The sequence below is a fragment of the Hyperolius riggenbachi genome, chromosome 9 (assembly GCF_040937935.1).
Source record: "Hyperolius riggenbachi isolate aHypRig1 chromosome 9, aHypRig1.pri, whole genome shotgun sequence".
Classification (NCBI taxonomy): domain Eukaryota; kingdom Metazoa; phylum Chordata; class Amphibia; order Anura; family Hyperoliidae; genus Hyperolius; species Hyperolius riggenbachi.
Window position 1 is genome coordinate 54,292,920 of NC_090654.1, and position 22,917 is coordinate 54,315,836.

Here is a 22,917-nt window from a genome sequence, read left to right on the forward strand (position 1 = left end):
TGCTTTAGGTTGTCTGTATAGCCCTTTAGTTGGTTAATTGATACTTAGGTGATGCCTCAGGTGTCAGTTTATCCATGGCTTCCTGTTATTCAGACCTTAGAAGCCTAGTCAGGATCCCGTAGAGCAGAGTTCCCCAACCCCGTCCTCAAGGCCCACCAACAGTAAATGTTTTGCAGAAAACACAAATATGCACAGGTGAGGTAATTAGTGTCTCAGCAGAGGAGCCGATTACCTACCTGTGTGGATTTCCACAAAACATGCACTGTTGGTGGGCCTTGAGGACAGGGTTGGGGAACACTGCTAGAAAAGGACTGCTTTTAACAAACTGCTGTTAGAAATATTATATGATGTGTTTCTAGTCAGGTGTGAAATCATGTATTCAGGTATGGAGCTAATATTGATGAGGTCAGTGGTAACAGAGCTCAACTGATGATTAGCATGAGTGGATGTAATTTCTATCTACATGGCTCTGATCAGGTCTCTAAAGTGGAACTTGACCACAGCATGATAACCTGTATGGCCAAAAACATTTTCATCATTCAAATTTATGGAAATCCTAAAAAAAACCTTGACAATTAGACCATAGTTTCTCTTTACAAGGAGCACTCAAGGGGTTACACCTCAGTGGGGGGAGAGTAGTAGTGCTCCTGCAGTCTATTCACAGCTGCTGATAAGCACTAATTACACACCATGATCTGACTAACAAAACCCCCCAAAAAACAGAAGCACACAGCAGTGGATTTCTTCACCAACTATAATGTGGAATAAAGAAATAAAGACACTTTGGGCTTGATTCACTAACCGGCGCTAAGTGATAGCGCCGGAGTGAACAGCCACTTAGTGCCCCATAAGTAGCTTTGCGGGCAGTAATAGGCCCGCAAAGCTACATCGCGCACAGCCCAGGGCAGTGCGCGCGCAGCCGGTAATAGTGCGCGGTGCGACAATAATGTCGCACCTTCTGCCGTGTAAACGCGACAAAAATGACGCATCGGGTGCCTCTGAAGCGGCGCAGTGATGCTCCGTTTCGGGGGGACCCGATGCGCCGTTTTCATTTACAGGGCAGCAGGTGCGATGTTATCGTCACACCGCGCACTATTACTGGCTGCGTGCGCACTGCCCTGGGCTGTGTGCGATATATGGGCGCAAACCACTTGAAGAGAAACTCCAACCAAGAATTTAACTTTATCCCAATCAGTAACTGATACCCCTTTTTACATGAGAAATCTATTGCTTTTCACAAACGGATCATCAGGGGGCCCTGTATGGCTGATATTGTGGTGAAACCCCTCCCACAAGAAGCTCTGAGGACCGAGGTACTGTTGGCAGTTTCCTGTCTGTGAACCCTGTTACATTGTGGGAAATAGCTGTTTACAGCTGTTTCCAACTGCCAAAACAGCATGCAGCAGCTACATTACTTGCCAACAGTAAAAATGTCACCATGTGGTAAATGTCAGAATGTAAATCAGGGAGAGGAAAGATTGTACAATGGGCAAACACTGACTAAATAATTTATACATAATTATTGTAAAAATGAAGCACTTTTTTTATTACATTATTTTCACTGGAGTTCCTCTTTAACTCCGTGGTTTTCACCCACGTGTTTAGGATCAATAACCGGCTTAGCGCCGGTTAGTGAATCAAGCTGTTTGTGTTAACAGTCTCACTCGAGATATGTACCTGGGCTGCTGGATAAAAAGGAATTATGGGAAATGTAGTTCAAATATACCTGCTTCAAGCTAGAAGTGACAGTTACAAGGTTTGAGAGCACTGGCCACAAGGCACTGACATGATATGGCACAGTGTAGACCTCAGCTTCAAATTCTGTACAGTTTTTGGAAATGTATACTTTTTTTTTCTCTTTAGGTGAGGTTTAAGTCATCTACGTAAAATGTCTTCAACCCTTGCCTGAGTTATATCAGACTAAAGCTAACAGTTGTGCAATTGCAGTCATGGTATGCACCCAGAGTGAGCATATCTAGGCTCTGTTGAGTATCAGCAACAGTTCAACTACTGATTGACAAGTCTGGCAAATTGCTGATATGACACAGGTAAGCATGTAGTTGATCTTGCAGACCACGTTTGCAGGATCACCTTATTTGGTCCCCAACACCCTTCAGATCGGGTGAACCTTAATAAATATAGGCTAATGTACCACGGATATAGGCAATAAAACGGCTTCTCTGCTTGTCTTGGTAAAACCAAACTTAAAGCATACATGTAAACTTTAAACGTAAATGTTATATTTGTTCACTTCATCAACTTCTATAAAGTGTTTATCTTTGTAATCTGTCTATTTTCTGTCAGCATTCATATCATCCACCGAGTGGAGGAACCATCCAGTTTTCTATGTTAAAGCCTGTCTACATATTCTGTCTCTTCAGTAAACCATGTGACCTCCTGCTCCTCCCAATCTTTACTTCCTTTACTTTCTCTTCTGGTATTGTCCACCTACACAGAGCATGCATAGCTCCCAACTGTCCCTTTTTTCAGAGAGACAGTACCTCTTTGGGAACCAAATCCTTTTATTCCCCTTTCACGACTGTTGTACAGATCTATAGGCTTATTTCTACTGAAAAATGTGTTCATTCTAAACTTTATTCCCATCAACTACATCTTTTGCTTCTGAATTTTGGTGATATACCTAGGAGTGTAGTGGGGGCATGCCTTCAATTTTCCCTCCCTCTATATGTAGACCGTTCTGAAGAAATGAAGTATAAAGGGGATTGCAAAGACACACCCATGAAAAGACTGATATTTAGTACAAAGGTAGATCCAGTATGAAAGTTGGCTACACCACAGGGAAAAGATAACAGGATCTTTACACACGTTCAGAATTTTACAGTAAGAGAAAATATATCACAGGGGAAGATTATGGGGGGGGGGGAGAGTAAAAATTTAATTTTTCTTAAGATAGCATTTTATCCACTTAGCTATGAAAATGGGGAGATGATTAACTTTTGTGTATAACAGTTTTATACCCTTTAACCTATGTACAAAGAGCTGGGCTAGCATGTAGTATATATCCGCCCCATTCCCATCACTTCCAGTGCTGCACTGGTGGAATTCATTGGACGGGCTGTATCCAAAAACAGCCAATCACAGGACAAGTTTCATCAGGTGAAAAACAGGCAACTGCAAACAAACACATCATTGGTTCCTCTAGGCTACATTGAATTAGCAAACTGGATATTTTTTTCGCTACTGCTGTCTAATAATCACAATTTATTAGAAATAAGTTGACTTTATATTTTTGGTATTATTGTAACACAAAATATATTTAAAAAAAAAACACGCTAAAGACAGAACACTCTGTCCCATTTAAACGTGGTTGCTAACGGCAGATACATCACATATTTACTAAACATACCCCAATTTTATTCCTAGCCGAAAATAAACATTTCCAGTCAAAAAATGGCTCAGTGGTTAAATGCATCAAACAAACACAGACTACCTGTGGCCCTTCAGCAGTGTTTGTACTACAGCCTCCATCATGCACTGCTCTATCATACTGGTCATGACCGTGTTAGAATATTCAGTACACCGAGGAACGGTTTGGCACACATTTCCTCACACGTCCTTCACACAAACATCTCACCAGCGTAACTGGAATCCCAGAGATAGGTAACGTGAAGACAACAGTCACTGCAGTGATACCTTAATGTAATATTCATACTATATATACACACACGCTGTGTCCCCTTCTCCAGTGACAGCAAAAACAGAAGTAAGTTCAAGCATAATTCACATTATCCTACATAGGTTTCAACTACTATATATAGGTATGTATAGATATATTTATAATTGCTTGGCCTCTGGCCTGCACAGGGATGACAACATAACTAGCATTTTGGAGTAATTATGTACAAATTTACATTCTGAAAATGGAGCTGAGTTGGTCCCACCCCCACTCTGTGGAAAACCTCTGTAGTGAAGCATATTACTCATAAACTACAGGAAGCATCCATAGGCCTTGGGGAAGCCACCATATTTTAGTTGTGTCAAAGAACAAGATGGCAGCTGCAAAGCCATTTCCTGTTTTTCCACAGGAATGTAAGTGCGATCTTAGCCTCAATTCCTTCACAGATTCACGTTTTTTGGGTTTGTTCACAGATTCTTCTTGGCAATGAAGTCAAAACCTGGGCTGAAGCCAAGAACATCCTCAGACGACACTTAAGAGAGTCACCTGGGTTCCAACTTCACAGCGATGCAAGCTTGACGTAAACCCAAACGAAGGCTCAAAACTTAGATAGTGCCGGGTCTTCCCAGCACTCAGTGCAGTTTTAAGGCAATCTGAAGGACAGACAGATATGAGATGGGGTCATACTTAGTGAAGAGGGGTTGAGATGAAAATCACGCATTTAATGTAGAGATGCTAAATTGAGATCCCTTTTAAGATATCCATTGGTAAGCCTTTCACGAGGGAGATGAACTTATTAGGGATGACAAAAAGAAACATCCATGATAACTTGAGGAGGTTGACTCATGGACACACTGGAGACAGTCCTCCTATTACTCCCTCATTGCCGAGGCGTAGGAAAACATGAGATGATCACATGGTTCCCGATTTCTCCGAAGAGTTGTTGGGAAAAACTTTTTCTGTAGGGGTGAGAGCTGGACTCCCCATCCCAGAACTGCTACTGCTACTGGATCGGTGTTGAACCATTGGTCGGGCAGGCCTTACTGGTGGAGGTCTAAGCTGAGATCCAGCCAGGCGGGCAGACAGCGCAGGTTTGAAAGTGGTCATCATCTCGGTATTTGAGGAGTTGCTTCTCCGCATGGCTGCATCAGGATCTCGTATCATGATGGTGTGCAGAGGGCTCACAGGCTCAGAATTGGGAGGTCCAAGGACGGGGTTCTTCATGGGTTCAAGAGTATCCAGTACAACATCTGGAGCCTGTTTGGCTGTGTTCTGACGTTCCAGTTCCCTTAGTTCACTCAGGGCTGTGCTCATTGTCTTCTCAATGTCCTAAAAAGGAGGGAAAGTCACAAACACTGAAGGGAATCTGCATTGACAAAGGTGCATATAATAAGTTCAGCATTGGGTAAAATTCATTTAGGTTTTGGATAGTGTAGAAATGGTTTGGAACCAGTTTTTCCCTGTTGTCTGTTTCTAACATGAAGATTTGAACTCACTTCCTGTCTCTAAGATCTCCATGGATCTTCATGACTTTACAATGAACCCAAGTTGTCCTGGAAACAGGAAATGAGGGACAGCAGTGCAGCTTGACAAAGGCCAAGACCTTTTCATACTGCAAACTGGTGCGCCGCCAAAAAACAGGCCTTTGGGGAGTTTCGGGGAATACTGCGTTACTACGCGGTATTCCCCATCTGGCATTGGGCCAAGCAGAGAGTAACGCGCGCTTACAGTCACTTCCTGCTTCGGGGTATTCGAAAATGCACAGAAGCGTATAGTAAAAATACGCTTCCGCACATGCGCACCACCGCATCGGTAATTATTTAAAAATACAAGCATCGCCATAGACTAAACGTGACTTCCGGGCCGACGCAGATCGCCACAGCTCACCACAGAAGACTCGTGGTAACGTAGTGGCAAAAACATCACGTCGTACACGTCGCATCACGCCATACTGCGTAAGTATAATTGTCTCCATAGACTTTCATTGCAGGCGGTCGGGAATGTTTTCCAAACACACTCTTATTTGTGGCTGCCTCTGTTCCTGTCAAAGAGTGTAGGAAGTAAGAGAAATACGGGTAGACAGAAAACTATAAAAACCTGAAAGAGGTCCCAATTTCAGTTCCACAATATGTTTTTATATTATTTATTTTTATTTTTTTGCATTAAACCTTTGTGGAATTTGTTATGGTCAAGACCTATATCAAGTTGTTGTTGCACCTGTCCCTACTGAAGCGATTTTCCTCTATTGCCCATGATGACGCAGACGTATTGTGGTGCCCTCACATCAGTTAGGCGCCGGGGGATGTCGATAATAGTAAAATACAGATAATTAAAATTACTGATATTTTACTATGCACTATACAGCACCTATCCTAACACTAGAGAAACCATAACCAAGAATTGAACTTCATCCCAATCAGTAGCTGATACCCCCTTTCCCATGAGAAATCTTTAACTTTTCTCAAACGGATCATCAGGGGGGTCTGTAGGGCTAATATTGTGGTGAAATCACAGCTGTTTCCAACTGTTAAAAAAAATCAAGCAGCATCTTCTTCCACTGACATCACCTGCCAGCAGTACAAATGTCACCATGTGATAAATGTCTAAATCATTTATACATAATTATTGTAAAAATGAAGCACTTTTTTTTTAATTACATTATTTTCACTGGAGTTCCTCTTTAAGGGCCCTTTCACACACGGTGCGGCAAATTGCTGCACTGCTACCGCAGCCTTATGAAACCCTATGGGGAAGTTTATACTTCCCCCGGTGCAGTGCAATTTGCCGGAAGTGCCTAAACTAACGCTAGCGCAGAATTACATTACCATGCAGCTTCTGCGGCGACCGGCGTCGGCCGGGAAGTCACGTTAGTCTATGGCGTCGTGAGGTTTTTTAAAAAAAAGTTGGCATTGCGGCGCGCATACGCGGAAGTGTATTTTTACAATACGCTTCCACATACCCGAAGCAGGAAGTGACCGCAAGCACACATCACTTCTTGGTTGGTGGCCGGACAGGGAACATTGTGTACTAATGTGGTGTTCCCTGAAGGCCTGTTTTTTGGCGATGCGGTGCAACGGGCGCGCCGCAAAGCATCGCTGATGCCAGTTTTCAGTGTGAAACAGGCCTAACCCTTTGTTCCAAGTGCCTAACTCCCCCTTTCCCCCATTAAGGTGCCTAACCTTAAAGTGGATCCGAGATGAATTTTTACTCATTGCATAATTGTGTTCCTTTACTATTGTTTATAGGGCATTCCTCAAGCCAAATACTTTTTTTGTTTTTGTTTTAATACTCTAATTCCCTATAAACTAAATAAGCCACGCCCACAGGTTTTCAGAGAGCCTAGGCACTTTCAGACAGTAGCAAGGGCTCATGGGAGCTCAGCCTGGGCAGGAGGAGGGGGAGGTATTACTAGCCAGAGGTTTCAGAGGCAGAGGGGAGGAGGAGATTATTTTTTTTTGCTCAAGATGCAGATAAGCCTGCCTCTGTGCAATGTTTACAAACAACATGGCTGCTGTCATTGTATCACAGAAAGAAATAATCATATTCTATTTAAGCTGTTTGCAGCTAGATTTGCTGTGTAAACTAAACTTTAGATAAGATATATAGACAAGTTACTTGCTATAGTTCGTTTTTCATCTCGGATCCGCTTTAACTCCTCCACCTAAAACCTAACCCTACACCTAATGCCTAACCTTAATTCCCCCCGCCTTTTCCCCCCTATTGGTGCCTAACACTAGTTGTAGCCGATTATTTACGATCGGCTACAACCTATGTAGTGACCAATGGGCTACTATCCGCTTTGGGTGCCCAAATGACTGGCTGGGCTGTGTTGCCCATATAACCTGATCCGCATGACGACTACCTGTCTCCAGTACTGGAAGAAAGCTAAAACCTCATAGTGGGAACGTTCTAACCTGTTGCTCCTCCCACCCCCACACAATATTGAGGTTCTGCTTTATAATGTGTAAGGCATATTTACTTTTGGTGAAGAATTGTTGGTGTTACTTTGTTACCTCGGCCAGAGCTTCGGCCTCCAGGGATTTGTGGTCACCGAGGCTGCTGTGCCTCGTGCCTCCAGTCACAGATCGCAGGGAAATCCCATCACTTAGTCCCTTCCTCTCAGGGTAATTGATGCTCCCAGCGCTGCCAAACGTTGCCATCCTGCGTTTGTCAGAACTGTCCACCCGTCCGCGGCTCAGGGACAGCTTGTGGGGGCTGCTGGGACAGGCGGCGGCCCGAGGAGGAGTGTCTATGCAAGGCCCGAGTGGCCGCGGCGGACTGTGGTTGTCGCCCCCACTTCTGCGCCGTGGTATGGCTGCTCCGTCAGATCGCAGCCTAACTCTGACATAAGCAGGGAAAGAATAGATAAATAATGCAAAAACACCAAACTAATTGTAATATGTAAAAAAAGTTACATTCTGAAGAGATCTGAAAACCCCCTTGCTGGTCAAGTGACACTGAAGCGAAAAAACCTTTAGATATAATGAATTGTATGTGTTGTATGAATAATAAATAGAACATTAGTAGCAAAGAAAAGTCTCATTTTTATTTTCGGTTATATCTTATTGGTTTATTTTTTGTATATTACATCATTCTGTCATATTTGCAATTTTCAAAACATTTTTAAACTATAAAGCAGAGCTAATGACCCTTTCAACTTCCCTGCAATTAGGGCCCGTTTTCACTAGTGCGAATCTGCATGCAGATTCGCTTGACATATACAAGTCAATGGGCCTGTTTCCATTACGGGCGAAATTCAATAGTAATGAATGGCAACAGTAAAATAACATACAAAAAAAATATTTGCGTACGCAGGCGGTTTTTTCTATGCACATTCGCCTAGGTATAGTGGAAACGGGCCCAAAAAGCTTATCTGAACCTGTCTCTCACCGTTTCTTTGATGTGTAAGTGCTTCAGACTGTCTTGGACCCAAGTCGGGTCGAGTAGCTCAGAGAAGCTCTTTTGCATAAATAACTGAAGATTCTTAACTCTTGCTGTACTGGAAAATATGAGACTCTTCTTTACTACTCATGTTCTACAGTATTTCTTAGCTGTACTACACATACAACAATCATACATTCACTTCAGGTTTGCTTTACAGGGAATGTCCGAGGTACCTAAAAAAAATCTACTTATCCGGGGCTTCCTCCAGCCCCTGGCAGCTGTCCTGTGCCCACGCCGCAGCCCTGATCCCAGCCGGTGGCTCGAGGGACCCCTCTGGTGCAGGTGACAACCTCGCCAGGCGCATGCGCAGAACACTCCAGATGGCATCAGTGCGACCGTGAGCGGCTCTCGCGCCGGCACAGTAGATGCCGAACTGGCGAGGTCGGCACCTGCACCGGAGGGGATCCCCGGGCTACCGGAGCTGCGTCGAGGGCACAGGAGGCTGCCAGGGGCTGGGGGAAGCCCCACATAAGTAGGGTTTTTTTTCTTAAAAGTACCGCGGAACATTCCCTATAAGTGTTACCTCTACCAGCAATGTGTACATGTACATCTTCACCGCTGTGCTGGTATGACAGCTTGCTGTCTCTCTCCCCATCCACCCCGCCACACCCCAACGTTGCCCCTGGCAACAGCAATTCTGCCCACTTCATACCTTCCCAAGACTCCAGCAAAGTTGTATTCTGGCAGGTGCTCTGTGGGGGACTGGATGTCATTCTTGGATGAAGACTTATCGTCCAGCAGGGGGCCGCTGCTCGCCTCGCTGTCCGCTTTCTGGCTCAGGCTGTCTGAGAAGGCGTCATCGCTACAACAGGATGAAATGATCAGTCACAGCCAGTGGTGCATGCTGGGAAATTTCTGCATTCTCAGAATGACGTTATACATTTTTCCCGTCACATTCGGAGTGCTGTGAGTTTTGGGTGCACAACCATGAGAGTGTTGGGGTAGGGATGAGGAAAGGAATAGGCAGGATAGGTCCACAGTGGGAGTTGTGTTGCGCTCCCGCTAACAGCAGGAAGGGAAAAGCATCATTGCATCGCGTACAGTGAAGCAAACCATCACTGAAAAGTATGCTTCACTGTCAACGCATGAATTTTGCGGTAACACACCTGGGATGTCGTAATACCACCTTGTGACTGTCGCATAGGTGGTGAATTGCAGTGTAGCAGGCAACGTTACAATACGGCCCTTACAACACACCACTATGAACCTAGCTTGTGTTATAGACAGAGCCGCATCCACAAGGCAAACCTAGGGCCTGAAGAGAGACTAGGGGCCTAGATGACACTATCCTCTACCAAATCTTACAAAAAAAAGCCAGGTGGTCATCGAGGGTGATCTTTTTTCTTTTTCTGGTTATAGAGTCAAGGCTTACATTCGGTATTTAGGGCAGCCATAGGCTAACGTTGTCCTTATGTCCAGGTGGAGATGAGGGGGGGTCAGTACAGGTGCAGAATTTCAGGGACATTTTATGCTGTGCTGAAAAAATTGCACCTGGTCCCGTGGCTTCAGGTAACCAGCAGTTCTGGGATTGGCTCTGTGTGATTACAGGACAACTGAAGTTAGAGGTACAGTATATGGTGGCTGGCATATTTATTTCCTTTTAAACAATACCAGTTGCCTGGCAGCCCTGCTGATCTATTTGGCTGCAGTAGTGTCTGAATTACACCAGAAACAAGCATGCAGCTAATCTTGTCAGATCTGAAAATGTCAGAAACAGCGGATCTGCTGCATGCTTGTTCACGGTCTGTGGCTAAAAGTACAACAGACAGAGGATCAGCAGGATAGCCAGGCAACTACTTTCGGACAACGCTTATTGAAATCTACGCCCTGTTTTGATGCTGATCTGGCTTGCATGGCGTAGATTTCAACTCACCGCCGCTGCACACATTCACCGTTTTCGTTGCTCCTCGGGCCGGCTTTGAAGGGCTGCAGCGAAACCCCTGTGGGACCGAGGAGGACGGGGGAAGCCTCATTAGGATCCCGAGGCTTTCCCCTCCCGAGGTGAGTACCCCCCAGGGGAAGTTTTTCTTGTTACAGTGCCTTTTTAAAATATTTTACAATGGGCAAACACTGACCAAATCATTTATACATAATTATTGTAAAAATGAAGCACTTTTACATTATTTTCACTGGAGTTCCTCTTTAAGTGGTTAAAGGGAATCTGCGGTGGTGATTTAAATGAAAAAAAAAAACAAAAAACAATGCTACCTGATGCGGGAGGCTGGGTGGATCGGGTAGCCGCAATTCTCGCCGCCACAGTGGCCTGCCATCCATTACTTTCGTTTCTGTGACCCCTGGGGTCATAACCCTGGAAGAGCTGCTCTGCGGATTACAGGGAGGCGGGGAGCAGCCAGGGAGAGAAAGAGCTGCCCAGCTGGGGAAGGCCGCCAGGAATGACCCCGGGGGCGTTTGAGTAGGGAATACCTCTCCTCCCTTCCCCTCGAGATTTGGCAACATTCATATGGGGTGTGGTGGTGGGGCAGAGTGAGGTGCGGGCAGGGGGGGGGGGGATGTTGGGAGAGAAGGGGGACAGAAGCATGTCATGCAGCAGGGGACATGCCTCTGTCTCCCATCTGCCCCCCCCCCCCCCTCTGCAGGGGGGGGGCACTTTATTAGGAAATAAATATGGCAGCCTCCATATCCCTCTTGCTTCAGGTATACTTTCATCGCATCAATATTTATATATGTTTAGATAAATAATACTTCCAACAGACATGTAGCATAACAGCCACAGAAAGAACATTGGGCTGATCATAGTGATGATGCTAAACTGATCACAAACAAGCCAAACAACTCACAGATCTTGGACCACAATATACTGGTGAGGTATCAGTCCATCTACCCCATTGTGTCGCCCCTCCCACCAGTCCTCCGAGGCGCGGTGGTAGAGCAGCAGCGACGCCCCTTTCTTAAAGGACAACTCTCGTGGTGTACGCCCACAGTAGTCAAACTTAGCAATGGCTTCAATCTGCTCCACTTCTAAAAAAACAAGAGACAAAAACATAATGAGCATCGAGTCACAAAACGATTACGGGCTGATTCACACTATGTCCGCTGCCCTGTCACAAAGCAGGCAGTTCGTTAAATGTTGGGATAGAGGACAGTAATGATTTTCTATGGGCCACTTTTTCCGGGCGTTGGATTGCCGTTCAGCTGACTGGGGCGCAACTAGAAATCACTGGGCCCTCCCTGCGAAAATGTGGATGGCTACCCTTAGCGCTCCCCCTCCACCATTAATAGGTGGCAGCAGCAGCAGGCAGAAACACAGACATACCTCCATGTGTTCCACGGAAGTAGCGCGTGGAACACATGGAGATATGCCTGTGTTCCTGCCCCCCGCTGCTGCTGCCACCTATTATGAGGTGAGGGAGGGGGGAAATTACCCCCCCCCACACCAAAGTAGGTGGCCAATGCTCTCCCCTCATGTGGCGACCCCTCCTGCCCCCCTAAACAGCCCGGGCCCCCACACGGAAACATAGTTTGCAGCCCCTATAGTTACGCCACTGTCATCTGATCAGACCCCTGACCCGGTCAGCTGAACGTCGTATCCCTCAAAACTAATGTGGAGCAGCCGAGCATAGTGTGAACCCAGCCTTAGACATGGCAATACAATTCGTTTAGATGTATAAAATGAAACCATGGAATGAACATTCTCTTGTTACCGGAAAATGCTTATGTAGGAAGTAGGAGGAGCTAGCATATAAACTTCCTCTTACCTAGTTCTTGTAAGTTACATGACTGTGGGGTTATTCATTAGCATTCGAAGAAGATGCTGTACAATGTGCTTTAGTAAGTACTCTACGGCAATTTAGGCAAAAACGGTGCTGGAAATTTGAGCCCCACCATAGGCCGTAATATGAATTTTTGGCTATAACACGCTCAATCAGTGATGTGGGCGTCGTCAAAAGACAGAGCCCGAATTACGATAAAAACGCCATTCGGCCAACAGCAATAGCTGGAAGCCAAATTATGTCTTACGCCGGTGTCAATGGCGGCCTGGAGGGGGAATAGACTAGGCTGGGACTTTTGCAGGAGCAGGGTGAGCCATTTTTTGACTTTACCCTGCATCCAAATTTCCCACCTTTTTACATGTATGCCTCGAAGGCCCCTTTCACACATGACAGAATATGTGTGCGGTTTCTGTTTTAGTAAATTTGGTTTCTGTTTTAGTAAATTTGCATTCATCAATGGTATTGCACTTGACATCCATTGTTGTGGGAGTTTTCGCAACCTAATTATCTGCAGGGGGAAAAAAGCCAGCAGGCATGCTCTTTTGACACTGAACACGCGAAACGCATACAATGCATACATACAATGCAGGTTCATGGAAATGCAAATTTATGCAAATGTAAAGTCTATTACATACAAATCGTGTAAGTTAACTGCATTAGTATGCATGGAAAAATCACACTGCGAAAAACTAAACGCAAAAAAGAAAAATGGGATGCGCAAAATTGCAAATACGAAAAAGTGGAAGAATACTTCCGGAAATCGCAGGGATAAATGTGTGAAGGCAACTTAAGTGTGTTCGGTTCAGTAAACTTATGCTAGGTACACACGATGCAATTTTCTGACAGATTTACTGTCAGATCAGTTACTTCCAACATGTCCGATCTGATTTCCGATCGATTATTCAAACAATTTTCTTTACACTTCTATGAAAAAATCATTACAAAAAGAAATCGATCGGAAATCAGATCAGGCATTTTGGAAATAATCAATCTGACAGTAAATCCGTCAGAAAATTGCATCATGTGTACATATGGTCTACATTATCTAAAGCCTCAAAACATGTATGCAACCTGTCACCTGGTGGGGAGCGGCACCTGATCCCTCGGGTGACATTGCAGGGCTGAGGCTGTACAGACACGTCGCTAGCATGCGGGCTAGTGACATGTTCTGTTTTTCCAGTGGAGGGGGGGGGGGGGGGGGGCAGAGCAGTGAGGGGGGGGGGGGGGGTATGTGCAGAGAACAATGTTCTCAGCCAAAGCGAAAAAATTATAGTAAACTAAAACCTGTTTGCTTATCCCACTGAATAAATACAAACTACTAAAATAAATAAAGCATAAACTTACATGAATGGCTAAACCCCTCGTGGTGTCACTCCTTACTAAAATACATACAAGACAACAAGAAACAACGTACAGAGGGAGTGCAGCACCACTCTTGTGGGCTCCCTTTGTACACTGTTTAGTGTTGTCCAGGTGCAGTCACACACCCACACTGCTCTCCCAGTAATGAACTGAGACCTGCAGACCCCCCCCCCCCCCCCAATAACTCCATGGGGATATTTATCTAATATGCTATACTCCTTTCCCCGCTGAGCAAGTCTATAACTCCCTTCTCTGCAGTAAGTGGTTGTAGGGGTCGTTCACAGACCCCTTATCCATGCATCCTAAATGTTAAAAGTAGTGAGAGCGCCAGCATCAAATATTTTACACTAAACACTGAGAACTGGATAAAAAAATGCCAAAACTGTCACTGGTGAATGAGATAGGATTGGGCACTGCACCACTGTAAATCAAGCCCAAAACAATGAACCAAAATAATAATACAAAAAATAAGGAGGGGTGGCATGGCGGTGTAGTGAATAGCACTCTTGCCTGGCACTGCTGGGATCCCCATTTCAAATCTGGGCCAAGAGACTATCTGCATGGAGTTTGTATGTCCTCCCCGTGTTTGCGTGGGTTTCCTCCGGGCACTCTGCTTTCCTCCTCAAAACATACAGATACGTTAGTTGGCTTACCCTAAGAAATTGGCCTTCAACTATAAAGAACATATGACTATGGTAGGGATTAGATGGTGGGCTCCTCTGAGGACAGTCAGCGATGTGACTATGTCAGTGGTCTGCAAACTAATTTGTCAAAAGAGCCAAATATCTGCTGAAAAGTCTAAAGTTGGCCATTCGACTTTAATAAGTTGAAGGTACACCGTTAACTTACAGCTGGGGTCCCCAACCCCCGGGGCGTTTTGCGCTGGGCTGAGGGTCTGCTCGTCTGTCGTCTCACATCAGCACATCTCGCGGCTGCTGTGTAGAGTCAGGAAGCAGGGCAGCGGTTCCCATGGTAACGGCGATAACTACACTAGCTATACTGGGGGCATCTGTGCTAACTATACAGGGACAACTACACTAGCTATACTGGGGGCATCTGTGCTAACTATACAGGGACAACTACACTAGCTATACTGGGGGCACCTGTGCTAACTATACAGAGGCAACCATACTAGCTATACTGGGGGCACCTGTGCTAACTATACGGGGGGAGTGTACTGGAGGCGGGTCAGAGCATCGGTGAGTGGCAGCGCGGGCACAGGATGTCTGCGAGGGACCATTAGAAGCCCCGGGTAAGTTCAACTCATTTTCCCCCGACCCCCTACAGTATTCCTTTAAGTGCGGTGCTTGCGGTAACGCGCTGTTGCCCTTGTGTCAGATACCTCCAGCACACCACAAGGGATCGCAATAAGTGTGAAAGTCTCCATAGACTTCCATTGCTTTTGCAGCCTCTTGGACCAAATAAGGGTAACGCAACGCAGGTTTAGCCTGCTAGTGTAAAAGGGACCTGAAGAAACTGGATCTACCTTTTAAGAGCAACAACATAATATATCCTTTTTAAACCAATGGCAAAGATGACAACGGAGTCTGATTGCCCGTGATTGATTGAGCAATTTGCCCACTCACCTTCATCGCTGGTTTGAGGTTCAGTTCCATTATCGTGTTCACCTTCATCGGTTGCTCCGGGCTCGCTGTGGGGGCTATCACTGCATTAATAAAACACAAAATCTCATGAAATTCCTCAAGCCCAGACTAAAGGTGGCCACACACGATACAATAAAATGATCCGATTTTACAGCAATTCGATAAAAACGATCGGATCTTCCGAAAAAAATCGAAAGCTTTTTTTTTTAATTCGGCTAAAAATTCGATCGGATTTCCCATTTTCTTTGATTTTTATCGATCCGGAATGCCAGATATTTTTCTTCAACCTCTCTAAAGATTGTATGGTGTGTGTTAGATTGTTGATTTATTAATATACACACCCTAGAAATTTTATCAGAGTTTCCAATCATTTTTATCATATATGGGAAAGGTTGAACATAGGTGTGTGGTACATTGGTCATATTTTTGAAATGTTACAATCAGTCAGAAAAATTGATCGCAATTCTTAAATTGAACAGATATTTAAAAAATTGTATGGTGTGTGGCCACCTTTACAGACATCAATACCGATTTTTTTCAGCCTTCAAGAGGAACTGTAGTGAAAACAGCATGCCGTCATGAATAAAACTGCTTATTTTACAATATTCATTAAGCCAGTGCTTGCCCATTGTAAAATGTTTCCTCTACCCGATTTACATTCTGAAATGTATCACTGCTGGTGACATCTTTAGTTCTGCCAGGTGATCTGTACAGAATGTTCGTTACTGAGTGTTCTTTACACAGAGGGACATACTGGTTGCTTGGAAGTTGGAAAAAGACGTTATTTCCCACAATGCAACGAGGTTCACAGACAGTAAACTGTCAGGACCATGGTCATGACATCACACTATGGGAGGGGTTTCACCACAATATCAGCCATAGAGAGCCCCCTGATGATCTATTTAAGAAAAGGTAAAGATTTCTTGTGGGAAAGGGAGTATCAGCTACTGATTGGGATGAAGTTTAATCCTGGGTTCTTTGAGGTTCCTTTTACACTATATCAGTTGCTGTCAGTTGCAACTAAAAGGACAACTGATGTGCAGTCCAGTGTCCATGTCTCCCTATAGCCTCTTTCACACTATACAGTAAAAATCTGAAAGCTTTTTTGCAAATCACAGCTATAGAGAAAGAAAAACGCAACCCAGCACATATTAATGCATTAAGTGTGAAAGGGCCCTCCCTGAAGGGAAAAAAAATCAGGAAAGCACAACTAAACATCACATTAGCCATAAGTGACTCTCTCGCCGTACAAAGGCAAACAGTTTAACAGTTTCACAGCATCAGAACTTTGTTTTTCTTATAGAAGTCTAATTTTTAGCTGCATTTTTAGCTAAGCTCCGCTCCATCAAAGAAAACTGCCCGGGCTTTTTTCCCCTGATGCTGTGCAAAGCATGATGGGATTTCCTATGTTGTTATTCACGTTGCCTAGCAACTGGGAGGGGTGATCAGCACACAGGACAGTTGGAACTGTATCTCATGCTCCCTGTCACCTCCTTTTAACCAAAAAGATGGCTGCCCTCATGAAATCACAAACCTTTGCCTGTTCTTTTAAAACAGGGTGGGTAAAAGATTATATTACTATTATCTATTTTAATGAACATAACTAATGTAACTTAATGACAGTATGTTTGTTTAGGCTGAAGTTCCTCTTTAATGAAGTCCCCCCTTGGGAATAACAGATATAAAGCAGACATGTCAGTACATACCAATACTCCACGTCTCCCGTCATGCACTTTTCGTAGACCGGCCCCTCCAGCTCCCTCGTGCTGGGGAAGATGGACTCATGATTCATGATGATGGTTTTGATGACCTCATTGACGTGCGCCTGGCAGGATACAGGGTCTTGGCCATCCGGGATGGGCATCAGTGTGGGCCCGAAGCAGATGGCCAGATTATAGGGGTCCATCATGTTCTCATCACTGTACTGCGACAAGCTGCGAGAGATCAGAGAGCACAACCAGTTACTAAACAACCAAGTGCAGATTAAAGCTACACACACGTTAGATTAAGCTCGGCCAAGGCAGCAAGTAACGACTGCCTTTGATGAAAATTTAGCATGCGTACAGCGGCCTCCAATCCCCTACATCAAAACTGGCGAGTGATCCATCTGACGGATCCGCTGGCCTAAAGCATTGTTGTTCCTAGTCATCCCGCCCACTCTGTGACACTCTTTGTGTGCCACTCCGTTAGCTTTCCTGCATAGCAACAAAATGCATTACTAGCCTGCAGGCTAGCAATGCGTCTGTACAGCATCACATTGTTGATCCCTGCTGGGTGACAGTCCTCATCCATGTGTATGAGGCTGAAGTAGCAAGTTTAAAGTGAACCTCCACTGACAAGTTTAAAATGAACCTCCGCAGTAAATTCTGACGTGAAAAAGAGGCAGAATGACACACTGGCCTCAATTCACAGAGCTTTATCAAACACTTTATCAAACGTTTGATAATTTACCTCATGGGTAAAATCTAATTTTGAATTCACTAAGCTGTTATAGATTTATTGATCATTTCATCGATAAAACATTCGATAAATCTTTAACACCTTAGTGAATTCAAAATTAGATTTTACCCATGAGGTCAATTATCAAACGTTGATAAAGTGTTTGATAAAGCTCTGTGAATTGAGGCCTATGACTGTTACCCTTCTTTTTTTTTTTTTACCAAATGCAGCAATGGCTGACTTTTCCATTTATCAGAAGAGAAGCAGTGTAACAGCTCTGGAATGCCACAGGCTGGCTCATTGGCACAGGTAGGAGCAGAGTACCTCTCAGCCACACTATGAGGGTCCTCCCACCCACAGATGACACAATCTCTTAGTTGTCTTTGGAAAGGCAGAAAACTGCCAGGGCATTTTTTTTTCTTAAAAAATGCCAGGTAGCACCCTTTGACGCTATGGGGAAAGCCCTTGACATGCTTTTATCCATTTTAAACCAAGCAAGTGCAATGTTTGTACTGAGCACATTTGTCATTTGAAATATTTCCTGATCGGAGCTTTCTTCCCTTCCCTTCTGTTTCCTCGTTTCAAAAGGTCGCCTGATAGCCGGGCTGGAAGAGCAGGAGGAGATTGTGTATAAGCTTGGATCATCTCTGATAGCGCAAGATTGCTCTTCACATTATTAACAACAATCAGTCAGGTCATTTCCACTATATTGCCTCTGGAAAATGTAAGCTTAATTCACCGGAGTGTAGGAAACAAAAAATAATTTTTTTGATGTCCACTTAGTTATAAATAGGCCATTATGTGAACACAGGCTGCATTACATAAATAAGCCAGCAGGTGGCAGGCTCGGTAAAGAAATGTAGAGAGCTGTCTGTACTGTAATGGCACAGGCTTAGGCCCAGTGCACACCGAGCGGTTTTTGGAGCGATCCGCCGGCCGCATCCGCCTGGAAAAATGCTTGGCTAATGTATTGCAATGGGATGGTGCACACCGGCGGTTTGAGGTTTTTGCCAAGCCGCAAACGCGCCTCCTGCTGCGCGTTTGCGGTTTGCTTAAAAACCTCAAACCGCCGGTGTGCACCACACATTGAAATACAATAGCCAAGCGTTTTCACTGGCTGATGCGGCTGGTGGATCGCATACAAAATCCGCTTGGTGTGCACCCGGCCAAATATCTGCTCTCTGCTCCCAAAACCGCTAGCGTTTTGACGATCTGCTAGCGGTTTTGGTGTGCACTGGGCCTTACACACTCCAACGAGTTCTAGTTCACCATGAGCTTGGTGGTTAGTCTGTACCTCTCGGTGTTACAAGCCCTACTGCATAGAGCCAAATTAATCTATGCCATGCACTGATGAAGATCAAACAATCCGAAACAGTCTGTATGCATGTTGGATTATTATGGCTCTGTACAAATTAACAAGCTGACACATCATTGCATTCCAGCGGTTCTGGAGGTGTGTTTAGCTTCTAAGGGCAACAATGGTTAATTTGCATATATTCAGCAGTGATGCACTGGGAGACATCTCAGGCTCACTCCAACCTGAATTATCGCAAATTCTTTCTGTTTTAAGAAAGCAAACTTTTGTTTTTAATTACAATTTATGACAGTACACCTGTAAGGAAGAAATCTGCCCCTGTGGGGTACTTACCTCAAGAGGGAGAGCCTCTGGATCCTAATGAGGCTTCCCCCTTCCTCTTCACCCTCCGGGATCCAGCAATGGGAGCCCCTGACAGCGTGTGGCCATCTTCACAATCTGCGCTCTTACACAGGTGCGAGTCTCCTTCGCAGTAGAGTGGATCCGATTGAGCTCGGCTATTTCCGCTGAGCCCGAGGGGAACCTGGTACTGCGCCTGTGCAGATTGTAAATACTGCTGCGTGCTGTTCAGGGGCTGCCAGCGCTGGATCCAGGAGGCTGAAGAGGACGGGAGAAACCTCATTAGGATTCAGAGGCTTGCCCCTTCCGAGGTAAGTACCCCCCAGGGGCTGTTTTTCATTACAGGTTTACTTTAAATAAATACATTATGCATTCTACATTGGTAGCATAGCGGTGTGCATGGGATATGGATATGGAGGCTGCCCTATTTATTTCCATTTAAGTAATGCCAGTTGCCTGGCTGTGCTGCTGTTCCTCTGCCTAATACTGTTACCCACAGACCCTGAACAAGCATGCAGTATATCAGGTGTTTTTGACATCATTGTCAGATCTGACAAGATTAGCTGCATGCTTGTTTCTGGTGTGATTCAGACACTACTGCAGGCAAATACACCAGCAGGGCTGCCAGGCAACTGGTATTGCTTAAAAGGACATAAATATGGCAGCCTCCATATACCTCGCTTTAGGCTCCCTTTATTGCTTCCTGTTTCTCTCCATACTCAGAGTAAACACAGCAGATGGGAATGGGCTGGCGCTGACAACTTACTGGTTGAGGAAGGCAAACAGATATCTCATGACCACCAGGACGGATCGGGGTAAAGTGATGAGCATCTGACGGATGTGATGAGCCCTCTCCATAGGGTTCTCTATCTCTGAAATAAAAATAAATGCATACATTCAGTAATATGGAATATCGGCATCGTCCTTCAGATTCCACAACACACAGCTACCAAACAATACTTGCTAGACACTGTTTGCAATACTTAGCATCACATAAAACTACCAGACAGCAGCACAGAGGCAAGACCCGACCCCGCCTATCTCCTCCCTCTACTGCTAAGAGAGGTAAACTTTTTGTAACCAGCACTGCAGCCACAATTCTGCAGAGTTCTACCCTGCTCAGCGTGTAAGCATTTAACTACCTAAATACCGCGTCACGCCAACGGGCGTGACCGCGGTGGCAGCCTCAGGACCGCCTAACGCCAATTGCCGTCAAGTCCTGGGGCCAGTGTAATGTCAGCTAGTGCAGCCCTGCAAGTTGTGCAGCCCCGCATGCGCAGTAGGAGCCTGCGTCCCATTAAATTGTGCAGCCACGTAAAACGCCCTAAATATCTACGCTTCCGCACCACGTACACTCCCGAAATTTTCAGGGGAGGAAGGGGACCCCTAGATCTAGCTCTGTGCCGAATTGCAGCCCCCTAGCCGCGCTGGTTCCCGAGACTGATTGCAGCAAACCTATCTCGGGAACTAGCGGGGCTCGGGGGCTGCAATTCGACACAGAGCTAGATCTGGGGGTTCCCTCCCTCCCCTGAAAATTTCGGGAGTGTACGTGGTGCGGAAGTGGAGATATTTCAGGTAAATAATGTCTAACTTCCCACTGAGCATGCGTGATACTCAGTGAGGAAGGCTGCTTCCGGGCTGCCCATTCTGACATTACACCGGCTACTGCAGGAGATCGCGCGCAGTCTGTGTGCGCATCTCCTGCTTAAGAGGTGGAGCTCCGCTGCGCCTTCAGTCTCAGAGTGGCGTAACTGCCGTTGGATTGGCTGGCTGGGGGGAGGGAGGGGTTTGCAAAAAAAAATAAAAAATCAATAAATAGTAAAAAAAATAATTAAAAAAAAGAAACAAATATTTATTTAAAAACAAACACACACTAGGGGGGCGCTGAGACCCCACCAATAGAGAGCTCTGTTGGTGGGGAGAAAAGGGGGGGGGGGAGGGGAATCACTTGTTTGTTATTCTGTGCGGCCCTGTAACTTGGCCTTAAAGCTGCAGTGGCCAATTACACTAAATATGGCCTGGTCTTTAGGGAGGTTTAGCACTGTGGTCCACAAGTGGTTAATATTTACACCAATTGTAAAGCCATGTGTAAATCTCACCCCCCTGCCCTGCCTGTAATGACACATTTCTCTGTGCTCCACTTTCACCTTTGTACAGTTACAGATTGCCCAGCAAGCTCATGGTGAACCACAACTCCTAGGAGTGTGTAAGGGGCTGAAAGAGACCAAAAAGCCTCCTTAGTAAAATGTTATGGAAAGTAGAAACCTGTCTTCTTAAAGTGGACCTGAACTCTTGCACAGGACAGAAGTCAAACAGAAATGCACCCTGTATCTGTTTAGAGAGTTCAGCCTATTTAATTCCCCCTCATTTGTGTCTAATCACAAGTAAATGCAATCTGATCTCTCCCCTGTGTCACCTGACTGCCATGGCAGATAAGCTCATTTGAAAGAACCGGATGTTAACAATATGCTTGCTTCCATAAAAGCAGGATTTAGAGACGCTGCAGATTTATTGCAGGATTTGTGTCAGCCGTAACAAAGAAAAGTTTTTCTGTAAAAGTTATTATGCTGTATCTTTTAGAGCAGAGAGGACGTTCTGAGTTCAGGTCTTGTTGAAAACAGAAGGTATTTGCCATTATTCGGGTTGGAGTGAGCTCTGAGGTGTCCCATAATGCATCACTGCTGAATATGCAAATGATCTGTTTGTTGTCCCTAATAGCTAAACACACCTCCAGATACCCTGGAATTCAATGATGTGTCAGCTTTTTAACCTCCTTGCCGGTTATCCCGAGCTCAGCTTGGGGTAACCCGCCGCGGAGGATTGCTCTGGCCCTGCTGGGCCGATTTGCATAATTTTTTTTTTGTTACATGCAGCTAGCACTTTGCTAGCTGCCTGTAACATCCGATCGCAGCCGCTCGCCGCCGATCAGCCACTACCCGCCGCCCCCCCCTCCCCCCTCCAGACCCCTTGCGAAGCCTGGCCAATCAGTGCCAGGCAGCGCTGAGGGGTGGATCGGGATTCCGTCTGACGGGGGAAGCCCATACAGGAAATCCCGTTCAGAACGGGATTTCGTGCTGGGTATTTGCGCCGGCGGGGATCGGAGGGGTGGGTGGGATAGCAAATGGAGGGGGGAAGCATGTAGCTAGCGCTAGACTAGCTACATGCTAAAAAAAAAAAAACCTCCCGCTGCCGTGCGCAGCAAATAATTAGAACGGCAGGGAGGTTAATACTACACAGCCAAACATGCATAAAGACGGTTTTAGACTGGTTGATCCTCATCAGTGCTTGGCATGGATTAATGTGGCTTTATGGGGTGGGACTCGAAACACCCAGAGCTACAGACTGCCCAGGAAGCTCATGGTGAAGCAGAACTCCTAAGAGGGTGGAAGGGGCTAAAAAGGACCAAAAAGCCCTCTTACTAAAACGTTATGCAATACAGAAGCTTACCTGAAGTTTGTACTTTTATGTTATGACATTATTTGGATCCAACCGTAATCTATGATTATGGCCACTCACATGGGACCTATTTATTTCTGCACAGGGGCC

The 22,917-nt window shown here is 45.4% G+C and overlaps 1 protein-coding gene across 2 annotated transcripts in view; it reads right to left on the minus strand.

The window, feature by feature from the left end:
- Positions 1 to 3,202: 3,202 nt before the first annotated feature.
- SRGAP3 (SLIT-ROBO Rho GTPase activating protein 3) overlaps positions 3,203 to 22,917 on the minus strand; it is a 186,586-nt gene continuing 166,871 nt past the window's right edge. For both annotated transcript variants that reach the window (XM_068252788.1, XM_068252787.1), the window contains exons 16-22: positions 20,138 to 20,243; positions 16,985 to 17,212; positions 15,261 to 15,340; positions 11,380 to 11,560; positions 9,234 to 9,383; positions 7,651 to 7,978; positions 3,203 to 4,966 (exon numbers count right to left, since the gene is read on the minus strand). In XM_068252788.1, coding sequence (XP_068108889.1) covers positions 4,550 to 4,966; positions 7,651 to 7,978; positions 9,234 to 9,383; positions 11,380 to 11,560; positions 15,261 to 15,340; positions 16,985 to 17,212; positions 20,138 to 20,243 — 1,490 coding nt within the window. In that variant the 3' untranslated portion in view covers positions 3,203 to 4,549. The remainder of the gene's footprint in view (positions 4,967 to 7,650; positions 7,979 to 9,233; positions 9,384 to 11,379; positions 11,561 to 15,260; positions 15,341 to 16,984; positions 17,213 to 20,137; positions 20,244 to 22,917) is intronic.